Raw genomic sequence first — 25439 nt, forward strand, 5'->3', positions numbered from 1 at the left:
TGAAGCCTTCTCTGGGAGCTCCTTTGTATATACCTCCCCCATAGGACCATTACATAGGTTCCAATCCCGGCTCTCCCACTAAATTGAGAACTTCTAAAGGACAAAGGAAATGTCTTTTTTGTCTTTGCATGCCAAAGCCTAGTCCAGTGTCTAATTTGTAGCTGACAATTAACATTGAATGAATAAATACACAAATGAACTAGCCTCACTGTTCAAATCTAAAAGGAGTATCATAAACCTTTTGCTGTCCTTGAATTTTATGGAATCTGATGTACCTGAAAAAAGGGGGCCATTATCCAGATCTTAGAAATCTTAAGACAGTTGGTTTGAAATCCTGTTTGTGGATGAGGCTTAATGAGTAGTCAAAAAGGCTAAGAGGGTAAGACCATCTTAATCTGACTCTTAAAATGGAAATAAAATGTTTCAGCAGAAAATTTGCCTCCAGAAGTGCTTAGAAACATTTAAGGCTATGATTCCAAAAGCCTTGAAGGGACATAGTAGTCTTTTGTTTATGTCCATGAGAGAATGACTACATAATCTCCATTACAGCCATTTATAACTCCACTGTCTTTATATAAAGTGCAGCAGAAAGAAGCAGGACACCCTGCACACCCATGCAACATTCCCTGTGGCCTAAACAGCAGTAGTTGCATCCTTTGAGAAGGGCGAGCAATTCTGAATGCTATTTGATCCCCATAGCACCAATAACTAAAAGTTTTCCCAGCAGAGCAATTAGAAATTCATACACTGAAGTCTATCTTGGTTTTATATTGGCGCACAGAGAATGAAAGCAAATTATATTGAAGGTATGGAAAAATAAACCACTTTTCGATATGTAAGAGTTAACAAAATATGTGATAGAATTTGTGCAGGGTCTAAGAATTATAAGAATTTCTAGCCTATTAGTTTAAATAAATGTCAAAATAGTACATGTTCTTCTATGATTATATTTATCAATTTGTCATTCTATGGAGATAAACACTAAAAATATTTTGAAAACTAGATTTTATTTTTAAGCCCTGGTTTTTCTATTTTGGACATGATTTTTTACACTCCTTCATTTAGCCTTCCAGCTAGTTATTAAATAAATATTGATCAAGCACCTACTCTTTGCAGGTGAGTAATTAATTAAAACTATTACTAAAGCATAGTTTCTAGACATACAAACACACATTACTTTTTAAAAGGTTTTTGATAATAAAATCTTTTAACTTTATTTTTGGAATAAAGTACAACTATGTTTATACATAATCATAAATTGACTATTTTTAGGTTATAGAAATATGATCTAGGAACAGTTTTAATCCTTCTTGCATATTGACTGTTTTATCCAGTCTGATTCTAAAAAGTATTTTTGATAAAAGTCAAATTTCAAACTTGCTATTATCTTATTCTGCTATATCAAGGAGATCATCTTTGCAAGTACTTTGGGGTCTCCATAACTTACATGAAAAAAAGAAATTTCCCCTCAAAATTAGCCCAAGTTATCAAACTATTTTTTAATTTTAATTTCTGGCAACAGTGTAGTCAAGTCATCTAGGAAACAGTGGATTCAGAGGGAGTGAGAGGTATGTGGTTTTATTATATTGTGGGGTCTGGGTTAGTCTCACTATTCACTTCTCCTTCCCTCCCCACTGTGTACTTTGAGACCTCTTCTACTCACCACCGACTGGGTTCCTCGAGTGGATGAAGTTGTGACTGGTGTTATGGTGATAGTGCTCGTCACTTTGCTGGCACCAGATCGTGACGAGAGATGGTTCCTGGGAGAGCGAAGGACAGTGCCAGTGGAAACCTCCTTCTCAGCTGTCACGTTCATCGGCCTGACAGTAATGACAGGACTCACTCCTTCAGCTGAAGCCCCAGGGGATCGTTTAAACTGAGACCCTAAGTGAATGTGAATTTTATTGTCTTCCGTGGTTATAATATTGGCATTGGAGTTGTATTTCCGTACTGGAGTTTGAACAGTCTGTTTTTCTGGGGTGACTTTGAGGACAGTCCTTCCCATGGGCATTTCCTGGGATTCGGGAGAGACTGCGATTTCAGCTGGGGCTGCTGATGTAGACACTGTCATTATCTGAATGGGGGATGTGGGCCTGTCGGCAAAAGTGCTTCTTCCACTTTCTGGGGTCTTCTCTCTGGAAAATGTCGTAATTGTGACTGGGGACATGGCTCGTTCTGTGCCAAGTGTCGTATCTCCACTTTTTGGTTTTTGAGACATAACATTTGGTGATGGAATAATGGTTATCCTTGGTTTTTGATTCCCTAAGGTAGGAATGACAGTGGTGCTAGAAAAAAATTCTTCAGATGTTGGGCTTGTTATCTCCAAAGTGGCAGTACTGTTCCCGTGGTCTGGAGTCACGCGAATGTGGAGGGGCTGGCCCTGCTTTGGCGAAAGGACTAGCTCCCCTGGGTGCCCTGAACTGGAATTTGTTCGAGGCCCTTTCTCCGGAGTGATTGGGGGCCCATTTTCCCTTTTTCTCATCCAGGGAATCCAAGACTTTCTCATTATGAGCTCATTTGCTGCCGGAGGATACCTGTCTAGAACAGAGGATCGCTCCATAGGTTTTTTTAATCCTGCCTGTCGAAGATTACTCATGATATGATTTTCCTCTTGAAAGGATTTCCGTATAAACACAGCCGGGGTGTCTTCCTCTGCTACTTCGCTGCTGACAGTATCCGTCTGCACTCCAGTGGATGTTACAGGCACATCCACCATTCGCTTGCCATTCACGCTGGGTCTGAGAGCTCGGCTATAGCGCTTAGAAAGCTCCAACTCTTTGGTCAAATTGAGGACTTCCTGTCCCATGTTTTTGTTCTTGTTTTCTTCTTCCATAAATCTTTGTTGAAGGACAGAATAATCCACCTGGAGCTGAGAAAGCTGATCTTCTTTGTTCATTAATTCATGAATCTTCTCTTTAAGAGCTTGGACTTCGGCTTTTAAGTCTCGACTTTTAGCTTCTTCTAACCGAAATCTGTGTCTCAGCTCAGCTTCCTGGCTCACAGCCTCACCTTTCTCTATTGCTTTATTCTTTGCAATCTGGTGCTTTATCTCTTCTAGCTGTTGAGAGAGGAAGTTAGCCTTATCCTGCTCAGTTCTGAATTTCTGCTCCAACTGATCATACTCATCCTCTGTCTTCATCAAATCCCCTTCAACCACCTCCAATTGTTGGAGACGGTTCTTCAGTCTCTCAATTTCAAGCGTTAGTTCTTTAATCTTATTATCTTCGGGGCAGGTGAGCTCAGGTGCTTTTCTAGACCTTCCTCTTGTTATTTCTCTTTCCACTTCTTCTATTCCATCTAGTCTCTTCTTTAACAAGTCAACATTGCAGCTTAATTCAGAGGCTTTTTCTTCTTCACTTTTCAGTTTTCCTACTAACTCATCTCTCTCTTTTGTCAAATTGTATACCTTTTCCTCCATTTCAGATTTCAGTTTTAAGAGCTTCTTACTTTCTTCAATTAGTTTTTCAGTTACATCCATAACCTTTCCTTGTTCCACCTTAAAATTTTTATTGAGTCCGTCTACTTTTCTTTCTTCTTGCTTTATTTTTTCCATCATATTTTTCCTTTCATCAACCAGCATCACTGTAAAAGACTTCAACTTTGTAAGATCGTCTTTTAGGCTTAACTCAACCTTTTCCAATCTACTTTCAGAACATTCAAGTTCTTTAACTCGACTCTTGACCACCTCTAATTCATTTAGCAGATCTTTGGTTAAGTTCTTTTCTTTCTCCAGATTTAAATGTAGCTGGGTACATTCAGACTTACTCTTGCTAAATGCTTCTTCCAATTTCTCCAGTTCAGACATTCTCTTCTGTAACTTCTCAACTTCAAGTTTGAGCTCCTTACTGTGGTGTTCTTCCTCTTGCAACTTCTTTCTCAGTTCCCTACACTGGGATTCAGTTTTAGTGATCTCCTCATCTTTACCTTCCATTTCAAGAACACGCTTTCGGAGATTTTCCACTTCTGCCATGAGGCTAGAATTTCCACATTCACCTTTGGCAATTTTGTCTCTTAATTCTTGAAGTTCTTCCTCTGCCTTTTGAAGATTTTTGTTGGTTTCTTCTAGTTCCTCGATTCTTTGACTTAAGCCAACCAGCTTGAGTCTAAGTTGCCTATTGTGAGATTCTTGATTAGCCAATTTAGCATTCATTTCCTCATGCTCTTGAGAGAACCTTGAAGCCTTGTGTTCAAAGTCTACTTCTAACTTGAGCAATTTCTGCCTGTCTTCTTTGGATTTGGAAGTAATTGCTTTGAGCTTTTCTTCTTCTTCCCTCAGTTTTTGAGTAAGATCTTGTACTTTCTGACTTTGCAGACCAAGTTGTTCAATATGCATTTGTCTTTCATCCACCAGCATGAGGGCAAAGGATTTAAGTTTGACAAGCTCATCTCTTAGTTTATTGAGCCGCTTAGCATTTTCCTTTTCTTTGTGGGCTTGGTAAGCCTTTTCTTGTTCAAGGAGCTTTTTCAACCTAGAAAATAAAACATAATCATATATTAAGTGATTAATCAGCAAATAAGTTTAAATCTTAGGAAATAAAAAGCAAACTGCTACCACAATAAATTCCTTATCAATTGCTGTAATATTGAGTTTTAAGAAATAGCCATTAATAAAATGAATATAAAATTGGGATATTGGTTAGCTTTAGAAAGAAGTAGTAACTGGAAGGGTACCATGAGGAGGGCTTTGAGGGGGTAGTTTCTGTTTCTTTATTAAGATTCTGGTCAGCCAGGATTGTTCTGCTCGTGAAAATTCAGTAAGTACTGATGAGTAGTTTTCAAAATATTTGTTGTATTTTGATAAAATTACCATTAAGTAAAAATTAGGCTGTGCTACAAAAATGCCTATTCATACAATGCATTATGCATTCCGGACACTGGTATTCATTTTATCCTCATGACATTCAAACATGTACTGCAACTACCATCTCCATGAGGAAAATAAGACACAGTGAGATTATGGAGTTTGCCACAGGTCTCACAAAAGTGTCAGTGCTGGGATTCAAACTCAGGCAGCAGGACTTCAGAACACATGCTCTTACTTCTGTACATACACATTCTTGCAGAAAGGAAGAGAAATTTACTTTAAGTGAAAGGAAAGCCCCAGAAATGAAGAACTGTCAAAGTTTTCTTATTTTGAACCCTTGGAAAAAATCATGCAAATTTCACCTGATAGACACAATGCACAGAAGGTCGGTGACCAACATAAGCTGATTTTAATTGATACCAAAACTGGCACAGAATTTTGTCCCAGTTTTCTGATTTAAACAATTTCTGTTTGATAGAGAATGAAGCAGGGGCTGGGGTGGTGGTGAGGGGGTAGAATCTGAGTTACTGAAATTACAAAAATGTGGCAGCCACAAGAATTATTATATTTCATGTATATGAAATGCATTTTTTCTATGGTGCTCATGCATAGCTTTAAAATGTAGGAGTGTAAATATGCCACAGTATTTGTCATTCTTGCATTGGTCAGTTAACTTGCACCAATTCTTAATTGTTATTTCATATACCCATGAAAACAGAGTTAAAATAATCATCATTTTAACCATATGTAAATGTAAGAATGCATTTTAGTAATAAATGTGTTTATAAGAGAGGCAAGTTATAAACAACTACTAAACAAGTATTTGTTTAAATAAATTTTATTCTCCCAATATATTCTGCTCCTTATTTATTCTGAATGATTTTTCCATATTTATGACTAGATTAGCTGTTAATTAAGTAAATAGAATTTAATAGTTTCACATTGCATTGTGCAAGAAATGATTGTATATATATATGTATTTACAAGTTTTATGTAATCAAATCTAGTGTCAAATAATTGCTACAAAATGGCTCTGAAGACATCATGATGATTTTTTTAAGATAATTTATTTTTTAGTTTAATTTTTTTAAGATAATTTATTTTTAAAATAAAATCTGTCCTTGTTTCTAAGCATCTATTAACTAATGCATAGCTTTAAAACACTATTATGGCTTTTTCACTAAAATGGGTGAAAAGGTTTGTTTTTAAATCCTGTGACTTCACATAAGCAATACTATAACAGCTTCAATAAGTGTGGTCCTTACATGTAAAATAAGGGCATTTTATTGACCATCTTCTCTTTTTACTTGGCTTTAAAACAATAATGCTACAGAATCACAGATGAGGAGACACTTAAGGGGCTATCTTTAACATAAAATGTCCATTTTCAAATTCCTTGACTGTAACTGCCAGAGAAGAATTCATTGAAAATACAATTGTTGCCAGCTCTAAACTTCAAATGTTAAAACTCTAAAAATATTTTTAAAGTAAGTATTTTGTTTCCACAAAAAGGCTACCATGCCTCTAGGCTATTAGAAACAGTGAGTTGAAGTGACTAAGGGTACAGGCTTTTGAGTCAGACAGAACTGAGTCTGAATTCTGACTCGGCCACTTTCTAACTGTGTAATCTCTGACCAATTACTGAAACTCTCTGATCCTCAATTTTCTCAATTGTAAAGGAGGGAGAAAGGGATATTAGCACCTACCTCATTGGATTGTTCTGAAGATTAATTGAAAACATAGCAATAAAATGACCAGCATGCAGATTCAACACATGGATATAATAAAACACAAATAAATGTAAAAATTAGAGTGCACGCTATCCCCTCAATCTGAAAAGACTTTCCATGTTTAATCAGCATTTAATATCTTGGGCTGCTCAAGCAAATACCATTAAATGAGTCGGGTTAAACAATGGGAATTGATTTGCTCATAGTTTTGAGGCTAAAACAAGTCCAAATAAAGGCTTCAAGGCAATGCTTTCTCTGCAAAAGACTGGGGAGAAACCCCAAAGACTGGTGTTCTGGGGCTGGCTGCAGTTGATCTTTGATCCTTAGATTGTCACTTGGCAAGGCACATGGTGGCATCTCCTGATCACTTCCTTCTCTACCAGGTCCCATTGAATTTCAGCTTCTTATTCCATTGGCTTTCTTGCTGCCTGTCTGAATTTCACTGTACTTATAAAGAACTCGTAACAGGATTAAGACTCATCCTGACTAAGGTGGGCCATACCTTAACTGAAGTAGCCTTATCAAAAGGTCCTACTTAAAATGGGTTCACACACACAAAAATGGATTAAATTTACGAACATGTTTTTCTACAGTATGCACAGCTTCAGATCACTTAACTCCACCCTCTGGGCCCCCAAAAGACATGTTTTTTCTACATGTAAAGTAGATACTGTACTTCTCCATCATTCCATCACAGTATCCCAAATCCTTCAGTCATCTCAGAAGTAATGCTTAGTACAAAGTTTCATCAAAATTGTTGATGGATGTGGTCCATCCTAGGGCACAATTCCCCTCCATCTGTGTACCTGTGAAACCTAGAGAACAAGTTATCTGCTTCCAATATACAAAGGAGTGGCAAACAAAGGGCAAACATTCCCATTCCCAATGGGGTAACTGGAAGGAAAACAGGAGTCACACATCCCAAAGACCCCAAAATTCTGCAGGGCGTATTTTATTAGATTTCAAGATCTGAGAATCATCTATACAACAATGTTTTGTCCTCAGGGCCTGGTGAAATGGCAGCCCTACCCCTTCCTAGTGCTTGTACAGTGGCCATTTCTCTGAAATCCCTGGGGCACAGGCTCCCCCTGCTCTGAGCACTTTAGGAAGCAGCACTCATCCTAAACAATGGGAGGAAGTCTCACCCTCTCCAGGTGGTGGGGCAGACTCATCCTTTCCACCCACATGGGTGGATCTACTCTCTTGGCCTGAGAAGATGTCTTTGGTCCAGACTTCAGCTTCCGTGGTTCTGCTCTCAAAATTATTTTTCCTTTAACTTATCCCTTCTCTGACCCTTTTAGTCCAGGCTGGCCATGATGCTATTCATAAAAATTGTCCAAAAACTTGTCTCTTTTGCATGTAGTCACAGGGATCCAAACCACCAGATAAAATAACTTTCCACACATCCTTCCTGGATAATTGTACCTCCAATCCTGACTTACACTGAAATGTCTGAGTGGTCCCATGTTCAATTAAACCCTCACATGGAACACAATTCTGTGGGGATTCATTTTCCAGAAGCTCAAAATTTTCCAAACCATCAATTTCTGGTTTCTTTGTGCCCAGGAATTTACTTCTAAGGTCATCCCTTTCCTCTCACATTTTGCTATAAGCTTATGAGAAGAAACCAGGTGGCACTTTCCAACTTCACTTGGAAATATCTATGTCCACCACTTTCAAATTCTGCCCTCCATCCAACATCAAACCTCAATTTCACCAAGTTCTCTACTGCTTTAAAACAGGGATCACCTTTCCTCCATTATCCAATACATCCATCATTTTCTTCTAAGACCCTATCAGCTGTATGTTTAGCATCCATATTTCAACCAACAGTCTCTTCAAAGCAATCTAGGCTTTTCCTATCAAGTACTTTACAATTCTCACAGCCTCCACCCATTACCCAATTCCAAAGCCATTTACAAAGTTTTGCTTTTTGCAATAGCAGAACCCTACTCTTCTGGTACCAAAATTAATTTCCTAGGCTTCTCAAGCAAATACCATGAAATGGGTCATGTTAAACAATGGGAGTTTATTTGTTCATCATTTTGAGGCTAAAAGAAAGTCCAAATCAAGGCACCAAATCAATGCTTTCTTCCCAAAGACTGGTGTTATGGCGCTAGCTGCTGGTAATCTTTGGTCCTTAGCTTGTTGTGCTGGTTTGAAAGGATGTATGTCCCTAGAAAAGCCATGTTTTAATCTAAATTAATCTAATTAATAAAGGCAGAATAATCTCTATTCAATACTGTATGCTTAAAACTGTAATTTGATCATCTCCCTGGAGATGTGCTTTAATCAAGAGTGGTTGTTAAACTGGATTAGATGATGACATGTCTCCACCAATTTGGGTGGGTCTTGATAAGTTTCTGGAGTCCTATGAAAAAGGAAACCTTTTGGAGAATGAGAGATTCAGAGAGAGCAGAGCAGAACGACATAGCCATGAGAAGCAGAGTTCTCCAGCAACCTTTGGAGATGAAGAAGGAACATGCCTCCTGGGAAGCTTCATGAAACAGGAAGCCAGGAGAAGAAGCTAGCAGATGATGCCATGTTTGCCAGCTGAGAGAGAAGCCCTGACTGTGTTTGCCATGTGCCTTCTCACTTGAGAGAGAAACCCTGAACTTCATCAGCTGTCTTTTCATGGATGCCTTTGATTGGACATTTCTATAGACTTGTTGTAACTGGGACATTTTCTCAGCCTTAGAGCTGTAACTAGCAACTTATTAAATTCCCTTTTTAAAAGGCCATTCCATTTCTGGTATATTGCGTTCTGGCAGCTAGTAAACTAGAACACTTGTCAAATGGCAAGGCATATAATGACACGATCTCATCTCTTCCAGATTCCATTGAATTTCAGCTTCTTGCTTCCTGTGGCTTTTTCTCCATCTGATTGTCATTCCTCTAATAAAGTAATCCAGTAATAGGATTAAGATCCATCCTGACTGAAGTGGGTCACATTTTAACTGAAGGTCCTACTTACTGTGGGCTCATACCCACAAGAATGAATTACATTTAAGGACATGTCTTTATGGAGTGCATACAGCTTCAAACCACCACAGTCAACATGTTTCAGCTAGGGAAAGCAAAAAAGGAACAGTAGGAAATATTGTGAGCCAGAGCCTGACATTGTCAGAGAGCCACATTCATTCTGAGGACAAGGATATTGACTTCCAGGAAACACATTTTCAGGTCTTCCTAGCAGTGAATATCTCTTCTCCATCTCTCTCTCTCTCTCCTCTCTCTCTCTCTCTGTCTCTCTCTGTCTCTATCTCTGTCTCTGTATCTGTCTCTGTCTCTCTTTCATTTTTAGCTCCATTAGCTCTACCTCCTCTCTTCAATCACATCTTAAATTTTCTCTTAAGGTGAACCTAACAACACACAGTCCATTTTCTGAGTGCCCCCCAAGTACAGTTTCCTAGTTGGTGTGGCTGAGGATCAAATCCAGGATCAAGGGAAAGTCACATGGGGATGTGTGCTGGTTTGAAGCTGATATGTACCCCCAGAAAAGGCCATATTCTTTTAATCTATTCCTGTGGGTGCAGACCTATTGTGTGTGGGAACTTTATTAGGTTGTTTCAATTGATATGGATGCACTGTGCTGGTTTGAAATGATGTATGTATCCTAGAAAAGCCATGTTTTAATCCTAATCCCATTTTGTAAAGGCAGTCGTTTCTTCTAATCCCTATTCAGTATTGTATGTTTGAAACTGTAATTAGATCATCTCCCTGGAGAGGTGATTTAATCAAGAGTGGTTGTTAAACTGGATTAGGGGAGATGTGTCTCCACCCATTTGGGTAGGTCTTTATTAGTTTACTGGAATTCTACAAAAGAGAACGAAAAGAGAGAAAGCAAAGAGATTCAGAGAGAGCAGAGCAGAATGACATAGACACAAGAAGCAGAGTCCACCAGCCAATGACTTTTGGAGATGAAGAAGGAAAATGCCTCCTGGGAGCTTCATGAAATAGGAAGTCAGGAGAAGAAGCTAGCAGATGACATTGTGTTCGCCATGTGCCCTTCCAGATGAGAGAGAAACCCTGACCGTATTCGCCACGTGCCTTTTCACTTGACAGAGAAACCCTGAACTTCATCAGCCTTCTTGAATCAAGACTTGTTTAATTGGGACATTTTCTCAGCCTTAGAACTGTACACTAGCAACTTATTAAATTTACCCTTTTAAAAGCCATCCTGTTTCTTGTATATTGCATTCTGGCAGCTAGCAAACTAGAACACCCACCCAATTCGAGACAGATCTTGATCCTTTATTGGAGTCTTTTGAGAGGATAAAGGGCAGAAAAAGCCAACAGAGAACACAAAAAGAAAAGCCTTGGAGATGCTAAGAGAGGACCCACAGAAGCTTAGAGTGGGAGCCACGGGAGCCATAAACTGAAAGGAACAACAAATATTGTGGAAACCCGGAGGAGAGGGAACCAGGGGAAGGGTTCAGAAAACACATCATAAAAGTTTTTGAAGTAGAAAAGAGCAAGTGGAGATGGGTAGGGCATCTTGCAAAAATGGAAACAGATTGTGCCAAGGCATCAGAACATGAAAGATATGAGCTCAAGGAAAGAAGACAAAGCTGTGGGTAGATGAGTGGGGCATTAGTCAGAAGATGAAGTTATAAAGACAGGCCAAGTTTTGTTTTTATATTTCACCATTTGATTTCCTATATGTTTTCATTAGTGTTTTCTCAGTGCCTCCCATAAATCAATGCAAGCCTGGAAAATAAAGAGAGTGCTACTTCTTTTATAATTTCCTATCATTTACCAGACAGGTATTTGTTAGAAGACTACTATCTGTACACTATCATGTTAAACTCAGATCATTTCATAGAAATTTGTACATACTGGGAGTTACATGAATGAACCTTGTCATTTTTTTACATCAATCAATTTTAAGACATGAAGTCTTTGTTACTCTTTAGTTTATTTAAGTAGATAGATAAGTAGATATATTTTTATAAAAGAAGATCTCTCAATAAAATGATACCAGATAAATATTTATTTTTTAATTTGTAATTTTCAATGAAAAATATTTTTTGTTTAAATAGAGGAAGTATTTATAATTTTAGAATATATCTTGTTACCCACTGTACTGGTTTGAAGCTGTTATGTATCCCAGAAAAGGCCATGTTCATTTTAATCCATTCCTGCTGGTACAGACCTGTTGTGGGTGGGATCTTTGGTTAAGTTGCTTCAGTTGAGATGTCATTCAAAATGGGTCTTAACCCTTTTACTGGAATTCTTTATGAGCATTTGAAAGACATATAAAATCCGCAGAATTTAGAGAGAAAAGCCTGGGAGAAGCCAAGAGGAGCCCACAGAACATGAAGAGGAAGACCCTGGAACCAGAAGATGAAAGCAACAAAACCCAGAGAAAAGGACCAACAGATACTGACCATGTGCCTGACCATGTGCCTTCCCATGTGAAAGAGGCATCCCAGATGCTGGCAACCGTTCTTCAGAGAAGGTATCATTCTGTTCATGCCTTAATTGGGACATTCTCATGGCCTTAGAACTATAAATGTATAGGCTAATAAATCCCCATTATAAAAGGCAACCCATTTCTGGTATATTGCATTCTGGCAGCTTTAGCAAACCAAAACACATGGACATTGACATTCAATTAGTACCCACTGTGTTTTTCAGTTCTTATCTCTTCTGGGCTCACAATTTTCCCCTGTAATCCCGTCCCAACTCCATATTTCCTATGTCAAAGACAATCACATTCTTCTAGTTACTTAGGCCCTGAATCCAGAGTCATCCTTGACTCCTCTCTGTCTTACACCCTCCCATTCAATTCTTCAGCAAATATTGTCAACTCTACCTTCAAAATATATCCTGTTCAGTGGTAGAATGCTCGCCTTCCATGCGGGAGATCAGGGCTCAGTTCCCATGCACCAACCCCACCCCCCCCCAAATGTATATATGTATATAAATCCAATTACTGCTTACTGCCTCCACTGCTTCCACTGTGACCCAAGCCACCATCATTTCTTATCTGAATTATTGCAATAGCCTACTAATCTGTCTACCAGTTTCCACTCTTGTTCACCCTCAGTTGGTTCTCTATCCAGAAGCCAGAGCAATCCTATAGAAAAGGTAAATTGGATCATGTCACACTTCTGCTCAAATTCCTTCAACAGCCTCCCCATTTACTCTGAGGGAAACAGAATTCTCACAGTGGTCTAAAAAGTCCCTGCATGATTACCTTCCTCCCCTATTCCTCTGACTTCAACACTTAAAAATCTTCTCACTCTTTCTACTCTAGTCACACTGATTTTCCACTGTACCTCAAACACTCCAGGGATGGTACAACATTAGGACCTTTGTATTGGTTGTTTCCATTTTCTGGAACACTCAGGAATCACCTTCTCAGGGATGCCTTTCTTATCCTACCCTATTTCACCTTGTGCATGTCATTAGAGAACTTCCTATTTCCTTTTCCTGCCTTAGTTTTCCCTATAGCACTTATTACTATTGAACACACTGTATATTTTAATTTATATTTTTTGTTATAAACTGTCTCTCTTCTCTAGAATGTAAACACCCCAAAAGGAGAGATTTCTATTTCAATCACTGCTGTGGCCCTAGCACCCAGAGTGAACTCTACATTTTGCTGGTCTATGTCAAAGGAGCCTCTTAAAAGTCTTACTGAAATTTAAATGGATTTGGCCAAATTTTTTAACTTCTTTGTGCCTCATCTTTTTCATTTGTAAAATGGTGGAAATGATAGTACCTTCCCTGAGGTCTGTTGAGAGGACTGAATGAAATGATATGTGTAAAGTACTTACCCATAGAACACACTCAGCTTCTGCTATTACTAGTAGCACTAAGTAGAGCACCTATCCTTTTACTTACTTAACAATCATTTACTAAACATTTACTTACTATGTGCTGGGCACACTGTTAGGCATATGGAGAAAAACAAGACATAGTTTTACCCCTAAGGTATTTACTTTCTAATACTGGGTCAGACAATTAAACCAACAATTATAATATCAGGAAAAAGATATGCACAGAAAGCTGAGGGATTGCAGAGGAAGGACAGATCAGCCACACTAGGGAAAGGCAATCAGGAAGTCTTCCAAGAGGTAGTGACTCTTAACCTGAATCATGAGGACTAAATAAGAGTGAGGTAAGTGGAGGAGGCAAGGAAGGGGCCCTCTAGACCAGAAGTCAGCAAGCTATGGCCTGTGGGCCAAATCTGGATCCAGGCCTGTATTTGTTCAGCCCATGAGCTAAAACTGGTTTTCTTACATTTAAAAAATAACAAACAAGAATATGCAGCAGAGACCATATGTGGCCTGTAAAGCCTTAAAATAGGAGCCTAGTGGAAACAGCAAGTGAAAATACAGAGTTAGGAAACAGGAGACATCTTCCAGGCACTGTAGGTAGCTCAACCGAAATGAAAGGCATCTGTGGGCAGTGGGAAGAAATGAGTCTAGAAAGGAGGGCCAAGCAGAACAAAGTACTCCATGTGCTAAAAGGATGATTCTGAACTGTGGATTCAGAATGTGAGGAAATTCAACAGCTGTGTGGAGGATGCTTTGGAGAAGTATCTAGAAAGCCAAAGATCAGCTTGGAAGGTACAAAAGCTGAAAGGGAGAAACACAATGGGGTCTAAACTAATATCATGTCACTGAGAAAGAGAAGGGTTGTGCATAGGGTGATTTTTGGGATTTGGTGATAGATTGGGTGAAAACAGAGAGGGAGAAATTTAGACGGATTCTCCAGCTACTGGCCAGGATTATTAGTTTGATGTTAGTGCTTCTTCCAAATAAGGGAATGCAAGAGGAGAAACAATTTTGGAGGGGAAAATGATGATGTTCCAAAAAAGGCATGTTGCTTTTGAGGTTCCTGAGAACCTACAAGTTAAATGCTTGTTGGTAAGCTTGGAGTGGGGAGAAGAATCTAGGCCAGAGACACAGATTGGGTGTCTCCAGTGGTTGGTACAATCTGAAGCCTTAAGAGGGGATTAGATAAGTAAAGGATGTGTAGGCACAAGAGAAGAGGAGGAGTTAGGGCAGAAAAAGCACTCTGACATTTAAGAGACGAGAAAAGATAGACGAACATAATACCAGAGCCTGAGCAGGAATAGCCAGAGAGAGAGGAGGAAAATCAGGAAACAGTAGAATTCATAAAAGCCAAGAGGGCAGATAGTTTAAGGAACAGGGAGTGGTCAACAGTACTAAATGCTCTGGAGAGATCAAGTAAATGTTAAGCAGAAAAATATCCATTGTTTTATATAAATAAAAAAAATCAAAACAAAACTTTTCCATTGGATATGTCAGTATCATAATCATCAGTAACTCTCTTATGAGTAAGCTTAGTGGAGTTAGGAAATAAAATACAGATTAAAGTTAAGCTGAGGAAAAACCAAGAAGTAAAAATGGAGACAAATAATCAAGACTATCACTTAAGATATTGATTATGAAAGAAGAAACAGGAAAGTCAACACAGGAAATAGAGCAGGATCAACATTTTAATCTTTAAAAAAATATAGCTGTGAGATACTAGCATGTTCCCACTTAAAAGCTCTTTATTTCTCTTTAACAGAAATAGTTCAGTTAATAAAGAAATAATGATAGAATGCCACCACTGATAAATAACTATAGAAAATTACCTTTTTGCAGTCTCCAATGCAATAACAGTTATAGACAATGCTTATCAGTGTCTCTCAAAAAGAGAGACAACCAAATGTTGTATGCATATGTATATACCTCCACCCATGAAATATTCTTACCAAAAAGTTGAACCAGAATCAGAATAAGCACCTATAACTAATTACTAGTTTACAGGAAATACAGGGGTGAGAAAAATATTAAACAGCATTGTGATGATGTAATCAGAAAAATCCAAGATGTAGGAAACTACACGAGATAAAAATCTAGTTTCATACATAAATAAATTGCAAGATGAAAAAAGAATGGGGGAAAGGAAACTATAGATTAAAATATATTTTAGCAGACATAACCAATTGTAATCTGTGGATCTTGGATCCTGATTCAAATTAGTTTTAAAAGTGAGACAATTGGAAAAATGGACTAACTAGTAGATAATGATGTTAAGGAATTATTGTTAAATATTAGATGTGGTAATAGTTTTGTAATAATGTTATTTTAGAGAGACCTTATCTTTCAGACACATAGTGAAATATTTAGGAATAATATGATATAATGTCTGGGATTTTCATCAAAATAATCCTGAGGAGTTAGAATGGATGGAAACAGACTGGCCATGAGTTGTTTAATTGCTGAAGCTAAGTGAGGGTTGATGATATTATTCTCTTTATTTTTATAAATGTTTGAAGTTTTCCATAATTAAGTTGTTTTTTTATTCCTCTTTTATTATCGTAGCTTCCCTACACCTCCACCCCCACTGCCCACCCCCATCAGCTCTTTGGTCTCTGAACATATTTTCACTTACCTTATTGTGCCATCAGTCTCTCATCTTTGTCTGTGATTGTGGGTGAGTCTCTCAGTCCTTTCCATGTTTTTAAAATTAAGTTTTTTATAGACTTTTGCTTTTTCTCCCTCATTGGGCTTGATTTAATGCTTAGTCAAATTTATGCTAATAAACGCTTCCTCCTTCTCTTCTGTTCAGAGATATTTGTTGATTTATCTTTCCTTAAGATTTTAAGACAACCTTTTTTGGGGGCTGGGGGATAGGAGTGGGAGACTTTTAAGCCTTTTACTGGTTATCCTTTCTTGAGATAAACACCTTCTGTGGACAAGTTGTCAATCTGTGTTTCTAAAGACTGTGTTTCTAATGCTTAACTATATCCATTCTTACTTCTCAACCTTGGAAAGCAAAACGGTTTAAGATATCACAGTCCCTTTTTCCTAAATTTCTTGACACTCCAACTTCTACCACTTCTCCAAATTTTTCAGCATTTGCCACAAAGCAGCAGTTCTCTCTTTGTTTCTTTTACATGTTGTCACTTGCCACCATCTTAATCTATCAGACCCCATGTCACCTTAAAAGTCATCCTAGGAGGCAGGCCACAGTGGCTCAGCAGGCAGAGTTCCCGCCTGCCATGCCAGAGACCCGGGTTCATTTCCCAGTGCCTGTCCACATAAAATAGATAAATAAATAAAAATTCTAAAAAGTCATCCTAGGGTATTTCCATTTGCACCTCAGCCAGCTCATACTAATTTTCCTTCTCAGCACCTTATTTCTGTTTTTCTTTAACTCTCCCATCTGTATACTTTTTTGTCTCTCAAGAGAAAAGGCAGGTTAAAACTAGCAAGCACTTGATAGTAATGAAGATGAATAAATGTCAAAAGAATTAAACTTGCATGCAGTTTGAAGTCTTTAATAACAGATGCATTTTTTCCCAACTAGGGCATAGTACAGAGCTAAGCAGCTTGCTAACGTGATGGGACATGATTTTACCAAATGACCCAGAAAGAAGTTTTACTTTTTAATAAATCACTTCAGTTCCTCAAAACAGTATAACTATTATAATAATACTATCCGGGATTAATCTAATGATCTCCAATTTACTGAGGAGGGCTGGGATTAGGGTGAGGTGGGGGAGGTTGGATCATGCAAAGGAGGCAGTCCGATCCTCCTCTCTTTTGAAATTTTGATATTTTGTTAATCTTTGATTTTTTTGGCCTTAATTTTTATTATATATCTTGATTACTGAGTTTTTTTGGTATCTTCTTAAATTTTGCACCCAAGGTGAGAGTCTCACTTGCTTTACCAAGTCCCAGCCCTGATTGGCTGAATGCTTGATATTCATTTTTTAATATATAAAGACATGGTGGATCCGTCATAATAGGACACAAACTTTTGAGTATTGCTTTTGTTTTGTGTTTCTTAGTAATGGGAATGAGTTCACAAAGACCCTTGCACACTTTTTCTTTTCCCTTCTTGTGAAGTCCAGTGCTATTTTAGAGCAGCTAATCTCAAACTTTTCAACTTTGTCCCAGTTCAATGGAACAGAAGGCCTCACCCATTCCTATCCTGAAAAAGAACTTGGTGGTAAAATTGAAAGAAAAGTTAAAAAAATAAACAGTTTTGCTGACAGCCGTTATGAAATGTTTTTGCTTCTTAAGAGAAGAATCTTATGTTATACAAATGACATTATATGATAAAACTATATCCTATAATTTAAAAAAATATATAGCAATTTTATTATACTTAATTTGATAATATAATTCAAGTAATTTGAATACATACACACAGTTTATCACAAATGAAATGTTTCTCTTTATCAGATTTTGAGGGGATTATAAATAATTGCTTTAATATAAGCATAGTGATGACATGCCTTGATGTCTAGTTGTTGAAAATGATAAAACAAGGATATGCATCACGAACCCTCTGTGGATTAGAAAAACAACCCACAACAAACTAAACTGACTATGAAATTTAACCAGTTTGTCTTTAAAGTGCATGAATGGTAACAACAAAAAGCCATGAAAAAATTCATTGCTGATAACAAATTATTCTTCTTGAAGATTATGGGATTTCCTACTAGAAGGTGAGCACATACACACTTAATGAGTATTTACAATATTAAAGGAAGCCAGATTCCATTGTAAAATATTGACTTAATTTTCAGAAAATCTAATAAATGCCAATTTAAATTTGTAAATATCATATTAAAAAAAATTGCTTAATGTTACTAGTAAATAGCCCTTAGTCATAAGTAAAAGTTAGTCTAGTAATTGTCATTTACTCAAGAGGACTGTAGAAATGACTCATTTTCTGACAGTTTGCTGCCCATCAGAAGACCCACATTTGAAAGGGGGCTCTTTGATCATATACCCTAGAACTAAGCTCCCTGTCTCATACAGAAACATAGGCATGACTCATTAATTTATGCAATAATTCAACAATGATCAGTTGAATGCCCCCCATGGTCAGACAATGCATTAGGTACTAGGAACGAAAAAACAAAACAAAAACATGGTGTCTAGTATATTCACAATTACAAATAGTTTCTCAGAAGTGTCACTTATACTTTAAATAAAGGCTACTAAGGGACACCCAAGGGTGGCGATGGGATGGAGGAAGTTGCTGCTCAGAGCTTTTGCAACTGTCATTCCAGTACTCTTCCCTGCAATCAGGGCTGCAGCCCATATAGCACCTTTGTGAGAATTAGATACAGGTCCCCTTCATCTCTGTGGCACCGCCCCACACTGGGGTACCTGAGTTGAGTGAGAGCTGGATTTCAGCCCCCATTCCTTCTTTGGTCAAGTGCCCTTGCAGGCTACACCCTGCATGAGTATACAGTATAGTCTTATGGGTTCTTCTTTCTCTTCCTTCAGGTTTCAGTTTATATGTCCTCCCCCCAGAGAGAGGTTCTCTAACCACCTGATTGAAAACATTTTTCCCAGTCACTCTCCCTCATATTAACCTATTTATTTCCTTTGTTGCACTTTCATTATCTGAAATCATCTCATCATTTATTTGTGTACTTAGATATTGTCTGTCTTCACACCTTTTCCCTAAAAACTTAAGCTCCATGAGGGCAGGGCCTGTGGAACATACCACTTCTAGCACAGTGAACATATTTGTTCAATGAGTGAATACACAAAGGCTATCCAGATGAAGAATGACATCATATCCCCTCTTGAGCCTCGGACATTTGCTCCATCCCACAGTCCCTGTTGGGTGGCCCTCTCCTCTAGATACTGTTACTCTTAAGGCTTCTGGTAACCACCACCCCCTTCAAGTGAAGGGGTGGTAATAGGCAAGAGCTCCTCATGCTACTAGTGCTAGGAACTGCACCATCCTTTTTTAGCTTCCCCATACTCTACCCATGCATTTGTAACTTTTTGAAACTACTCCATTTGAATAAGCCATCTGTTTTTTGTGTGGTTTTTTTTTTTATTGTAATCTGAATGGTATATTATTGAACAGATCATACAATTTGTAGATGAATTTCAGGCTTCAGGATCACTTTCTTCTCTTACACCCAGTGCACAACTTTTTATATGTCACACTTTCTCTAAGGCAGATTTGCAGCTTGGGTAATAGTGGTATTCCAAGGGAAGAGTAGAGGAGACACAGTAGCAGTTGAGGGTGGGTCAAGGAACAGTTGAGGAGTAGGGAAGAATGAGGGACAGCTTTATAGGCAGGTACATACGTGGCTGTTGTTCCAAAGTGGAACTAGGACAAAAATGAAGTTGAGGAAAGAACAGGGGACAGCAGAGTGCTGTTCCTTTTCTCCCTGAGATAGGCCCTAAGGTTAGGCAGCAGGAAAGGACCTTGCACTGGATCCCACCCTAGCAGTCCTAAAGCCCAGCTCTTTACTTTTCTCATTTTATACCAGAGGCTCTTGAGAGCTAGAAAATTTCTATTTGAATAAAAAGAAAATCCACCAGTACCACAAGCTCAATGGGCATATTCAGGAGACAAAAATGAGTAACTTCTAATGGAGAACCAAGTGTGAAATCATATGTAGTAATTTATGTAGAAAACTAGTCTCTATTTTACTCAATCAAGCCAATAATTTTCATCAACATTTTGATGACACTGTCACATCAAAGCTAATTCTCAGTTTAGTAGTTGAGTATATGCTCTAGAGTCAGTCTGCCTAGGTTTGCGTTCAGTCCTGCCACCTAAGTAACTTGGGTGAGTTTCTTGATTTATCTCTGCTCCTGTTTCCTCCTCTGTAAAAGCACGATAATAATGGTAACTAATTCACAGCCTTTTTGTCAGAATTACACTAATTATTACAAGTACTCACTAAATATTAGAAATTATTAGTAATAATGTTAAATTGGACCTTACTGTCAATTTGTGTCTTTTTCCTCTGATGGGAATAAACTCTGCAAAGACCACAGGGAGGCAGGAGACAGGGGTGGGTGGGTGCTTCTACTGGGGCGGGGGGGAAAGGTATTTCATTCTTGAAACTTGAAGATGCTATTATTTACCTTGTGTTCATGGATAAGTGGTTTCAACCCATAACAATCTACCTTTTATTGCTTTTATTGTGGTCACTTATTCCCTAAAAGAGTGAAAGCATTTTTCAGACACCCTCTCAGATTAGTCAAATGAAATATTTTTAAACAATGGAAAGCAGAGGCAATCCTTTCTCTTTTATGTTGTTTATAAAGAATCAGCCAGGTGAATACATTAAAGAAAAGTCATTAACTACTGAAGTTTGTCACCTGAACTTGTTGCCCTTGGCTCTTCTTAGCTTTCCTTCCCCTTCCCTCCTTATTCCATAGAGGCCTTTCCTAAGAATGTAACTCACATAATTATTGGATGCTCCATTTAGGTAACACCTGTGCATTTTCACAAACCTCTCCCTCCCTCAGAAAATAAGCTAATTGCAAATATTTCTATAAGCCAGAGAATGGGGAGGAAATATTGATGAGGCAGGTATGACTCTAGGTCCCTGAAATTACAATGTAAGTGTATCCTCCCACATGCTTAAATAGTGGGGCCTGTCCACAGTGGGATGCATTTGCTATCACACTGGACATGGGAGGAGCAGCTGGGAACAGGAATCAGATATCCTGAGATTATTCAAACAAGTTGAAGGCAATCCACAAAGGTACAAATATAGTTTATTTTACTCAAGCATGCACTTATAGAGTGTTGGGCAATAGTGATGATTTTAAGCTTTGTGGTTTTAAGTTTATACATTATAGAAGCTCACAGTATAAAAATATATGCTATTGTAAAGCTTTTCATTAAGATACTATTAATCTAATTTGTCTCAGGTGATAAACCTATTTTCATAAATAAGATTTGTTTAAAATAATATATACTATAAATATAATACACTTATAGTAGTGCATTTCCATGCATTTATTTACTTAGAAAAATAATCCTCTCTCTCTTTAAAATTGTGAATAGAATTTTATTCATATTGTATCTAAAGGTCTTTTTAAAATGTTTAAATATAAGCTTATGTGAAATTGTACTAAATATTTTTTAATTGTGCTTTTAAAAAATGTTTATCTATTAATTATTTTGTTCAGTTTTATAACAATTTTAAAGGTGATGCAAAAATAAGAAGTCCCAGAGTATTAATTTTGTATGGATTCTGACTATTGTCAATCTTGAGAAATAGAAATGTGAGCACCCTTCTGTTATAGAAAGTATATTTAGTTTTACAAGTAAACAGAAGTTCATTCAGTCACATGGAATTAAGAATGTGGGGAGATTGCTGTGGTGAACCCAAGATTTTTATCACAGTGATTTAAACTTTTCATCACTTTAAACACAGAGACAAAATGTTATTACCAATCAGTGTAACACATAAAATTAAATCTAGACAAATGAAAACCATAACATCTGCCCTTGTGTTCAAATTTCTATGAAATGGGTCATGTGAATCTGAAATCATGGTATAAAAATTTGATTTTGGCCAATAGAAGTTCTTTTGTGAATGATTTCCAGTATCCTCTTGCCTACTGAGTATTAAATACAAGTTTTTCATTTTGATAGCCTCTATTGAACTCAGATAATGTTTTGTGACATTTTGAAAAATTACTAAAGTTGAAATTTTTACACAATTATTTAACATTGTCCAAACTTAAATCCATTCCCACTTTGAAACCTATTTGCTTTATTGTTCTGGCTATCTTTGCCACACTGTTTCAGAACAAACAGGGCTTTCTCAGCCTCACTAGGCATTCTATGCATTGCCAACTTTTACAAGCCTTCTACACTTATGCTTAGAGAGGATCTGCAGAAAATCCACATAACAACAACAGCAACAACAAAAACACTGAAAATATTTTATCTTAAATTAGTTTTCTGCTCATCAAGAAATAAAAATAAGAAGATACAGTTACCAGCTGCAGGACATGGAAAGGCTGTCTATTAAAAGACTTCAGGACACATCAGTAGGACTGATGGAGAGAAAAAATTTTCAGTTCTGATACAAGTTCCCCAAAGTTTCTGTAGGATGAGATTACATTTCCCCTCCACAGAAAAACAGGAGTGTTCTTCATACCACAACAAGCTGCATCTTGGCCACTGGCAATCAAAGATTGTGAGGTATCAAGGAAAGTCATGATAAACTGGTCATTTCCAAGGTATGTCACCCCCATGCTCAGTTAAGCCTGTGGCTGCAAGCTGAAAAGTTGTCCAGTTCTTATAGCCCTTGTCAGATCAGTCAGGGCTCCACAAATGTGCAGAGCCACCTTCCAAGATGCCCTTTGCAATAACACTTAGAAATGAGTTCACTGCCAAGTAAGCCTATTCACAACTGAAATGCACATGGACTAGAGTAATTAACATTGTTTAAATCAAAACAGATCTTGACTTCCTTACCTTATAATTAGGAAGCATAGTAGTTTTTGTTTTTGTTTTTTATATAGGGGTACTGAAGTTTGTTCAACAGCAGCAGGCCCTGCTCAGCCCCTTTACTCCACAGGGAATTAACCGACACATTCCAGGCATGTCATCAGAACAATGAAAGGTGGATGTTGTGCAAAACAGCTTGGGACCCCTAACTGATGATGTCATTCCTCCCTTATATGGCTCATTATTGTGCAGATTTACTTTCGTCTGTGAGAAGGGGTGGAGCTGCTCGGGACTGGAAGGGAAGGCAGCTCTTAAACACAGCAAGTCAACAGGAATTATGTTCAACACTGAAGAAAAGACTTGGAGCGGGGGTGAAGTTGGGGAGGAGGGAATGAGATAAAGAAAAGATATGAATAAAACGTCAAATGGGTTTCACTCCTGATTTTTCAAATTAGCTAAACTCTATACAATGCTGAATTTAAATAGGAATCCCACTAGAGCCTCATTTGTGACTCAGCCAGCAGCAGAGGATTCACATTTCATCCAAAGTACGGGTAAATTTACAGGTGTCTAAATGAAAACCCTATGGTGTGGGCTAAAGAATACTAAGTGTCTTTCAGTTTAAAGGTAATATTCTTTAACAATTTTTTTTAACCTTAATTTACTCCTTTCTTTACAAGTGTTTTTAAATGATAAAATTGTGCTACTCATATGGACAAACAAAAGTTGTTGAAAATTCAGTCAAATTTTAATGAGTGTCTCTATCATCATTCACACAAATGTTATCAGTCTTCCATTCCCTTCACAATAGTTTTCTCCCTTTTTTCTTTTATGTCTTTTCCTCTCCTTTTTTAAACGTGTTCCCTTCCTTTTTTTCTCTTTTTCCTTTCTTCCTTCCTTTCTGAGTAATTCAGTAAAAGAGCCACTAGAAAACTTAAAAAGGTCTAGTATAATTTTTTAACCTAAATGCACAGAATACATACATTACTGAGTTAAGGAGTTTCATTTTAATACCAGAATAAAAACGTAATACCAGATAAATTAGCTGAATTAACTTTTCAGGTTAATAGAATTAAATATCTGCAGAGCATTTCAAAATTCTCAGATATGTTTATATTTTGTAAATATGAGCCATTATGTTTTGACATAGAATATAATAATAAGAAAAAACAAATTAGATAAAATTGCTTTCCTTTATTCTTACTCATTCACAACTCTTACTTTTAGAACATGTCTAATGTCTTATTAGCAAGAACTTAGTATAATTAGTGCATGCTCCAAGGTTGCAATACTAAATGAATATGTTTTTATTACTGAATTATTTTGGGAAAGGTTACAAGTAGCATTCACCGATAAGATAAAATTACAGATACTCAACAATTAGTGGTTTTTGTTTTTTTTCAGCTATTTTAATATAGATGGGGGAAACAAATTCAAGAAGAAAAGAAGTTGCTGCTCCCCCCTGGTGTATGTGAGGCTGCACTACTGTAGAGGAGAAGAAGAGTATTAGCAATCCACAAAGCTGATTGATTTTGGTTGTGCAATTGGTACTGATCCAAAGCAGAGGTTTTCTGCTCGATGTGCTCAAATGACCAATTACTAGACATTGGGGTTTCAGAGAGAAAGAATTTATTGCTATGTGTGAAGCAGGGGATCACATGGCCTATTGGCCCTAAAATCTGTCTCCCTAAACTGCAGTAGCTGTGATAGTTTTATAGTACCAAAAGATAGGCAGGCTTTAGGATAATGGGTATTACGGCTCAAGAAGATGATGTTAAAGGTGATTTAATTATTCAGCATGTGCAAAATTGATTACATACTTGAGAAACACGTGAGAAAATGGCAGCCTTAATTTGATGATGGGCGATTTTTAGTATTATGATGAGGTATAGGTCCCATATAGGTTAAAGTTTAAGCTACTGTGCATATCAGGCAGGTCAATTTTGGATAGATCTAGTTATGTCTAGTAAGATAGTTTAGGAATTGGGGAGTGTTTGTTCTGGGCTGACTCAAATTCCTTCATTAATAAACATTAGGGGCTGTCTTTGTGATCCTAAGACTCTAAATTATAAAACCGGATAAAGCAGGGGTGGGGGTGGAAGTGAGTACAAATGGGGCCAGTAACTAGGTTTTCACAATCACAAGATAAATGTTATATAGTTATATAATCATTATCAAAGATCAAGGCAGCTGATTTACTGAATTTAAATTAAATTCGGCAATTTCAGGTATTTCCTTATGGTTATTTTATAATATACTAGAAAGTAAGAAAAACATCTGTATTTTGATTCAGTAATCATAATCATTTGTTAATTCTTAACGCTTACTAACACAAAGAGCTAACACTTAGTTACACAACTTGATACATGACCATGGGTGAGTTTCAAAACTGCTCCCGCTTCAGTTTTTTCAGCAATATAATAAGGATATCATTTTTTTTGAGAAAGTTCACTTTATTTTTTATTTGTTTGTGCTTTTAACATACGTTGTGCAATACTCTCAAACTTATAGGACAGTTAAAAATAATAAAAACCCCACACAGAAAACTCCAGCATAGCCCCCCACTCCTAATACTCAGATCCACCAATATTTTGCTACATTTGCTGTATCGTTCTGTCTCTCTATTTATCAATACATTTTTTGAACACTTGAGTGTTGGTTATATACATCATGCTCCTTGCACACTTTAG

The 25439-nt window shown here is 37.4% G+C and overlaps 1 protein-coding gene across 12 annotated transcripts in view; it reads right to left on the reverse strand.

The window, feature by feature from the left end:
• FILIP1 (filamin A interacting protein 1) overlaps positions 1–25439 on the reverse strand; it is a 396243-nt gene that overhangs the window by 15732 nt on the left and 355072 nt on the right. For all 12 annotated transcript variants that reach the window (XM_077162256.1, XM_077162261.1, XM_077162258.1 and 9 more), the window contains one exon: positions 1664–4469. In XM_077162256.1, coding sequence (XP_077018371.1) covers positions 1664–4469 — 2806 coding nt within the window. The remainder of the gene's footprint in view (positions 1–1663; positions 4470–25439) is intronic.

The sequence above is a fragment of the Tamandua tetradactyla genome, chromosome 5 (assembly GCF_023851605.1).
Source record: "Tamandua tetradactyla isolate mTamTet1 chromosome 5, mTamTet1.pri, whole genome shotgun sequence".
Lineage (NCBI taxonomy): Eukaryota > Metazoa > Chordata > Mammalia > Pilosa > Myrmecophagidae > Tamandua > Tamandua tetradactyla.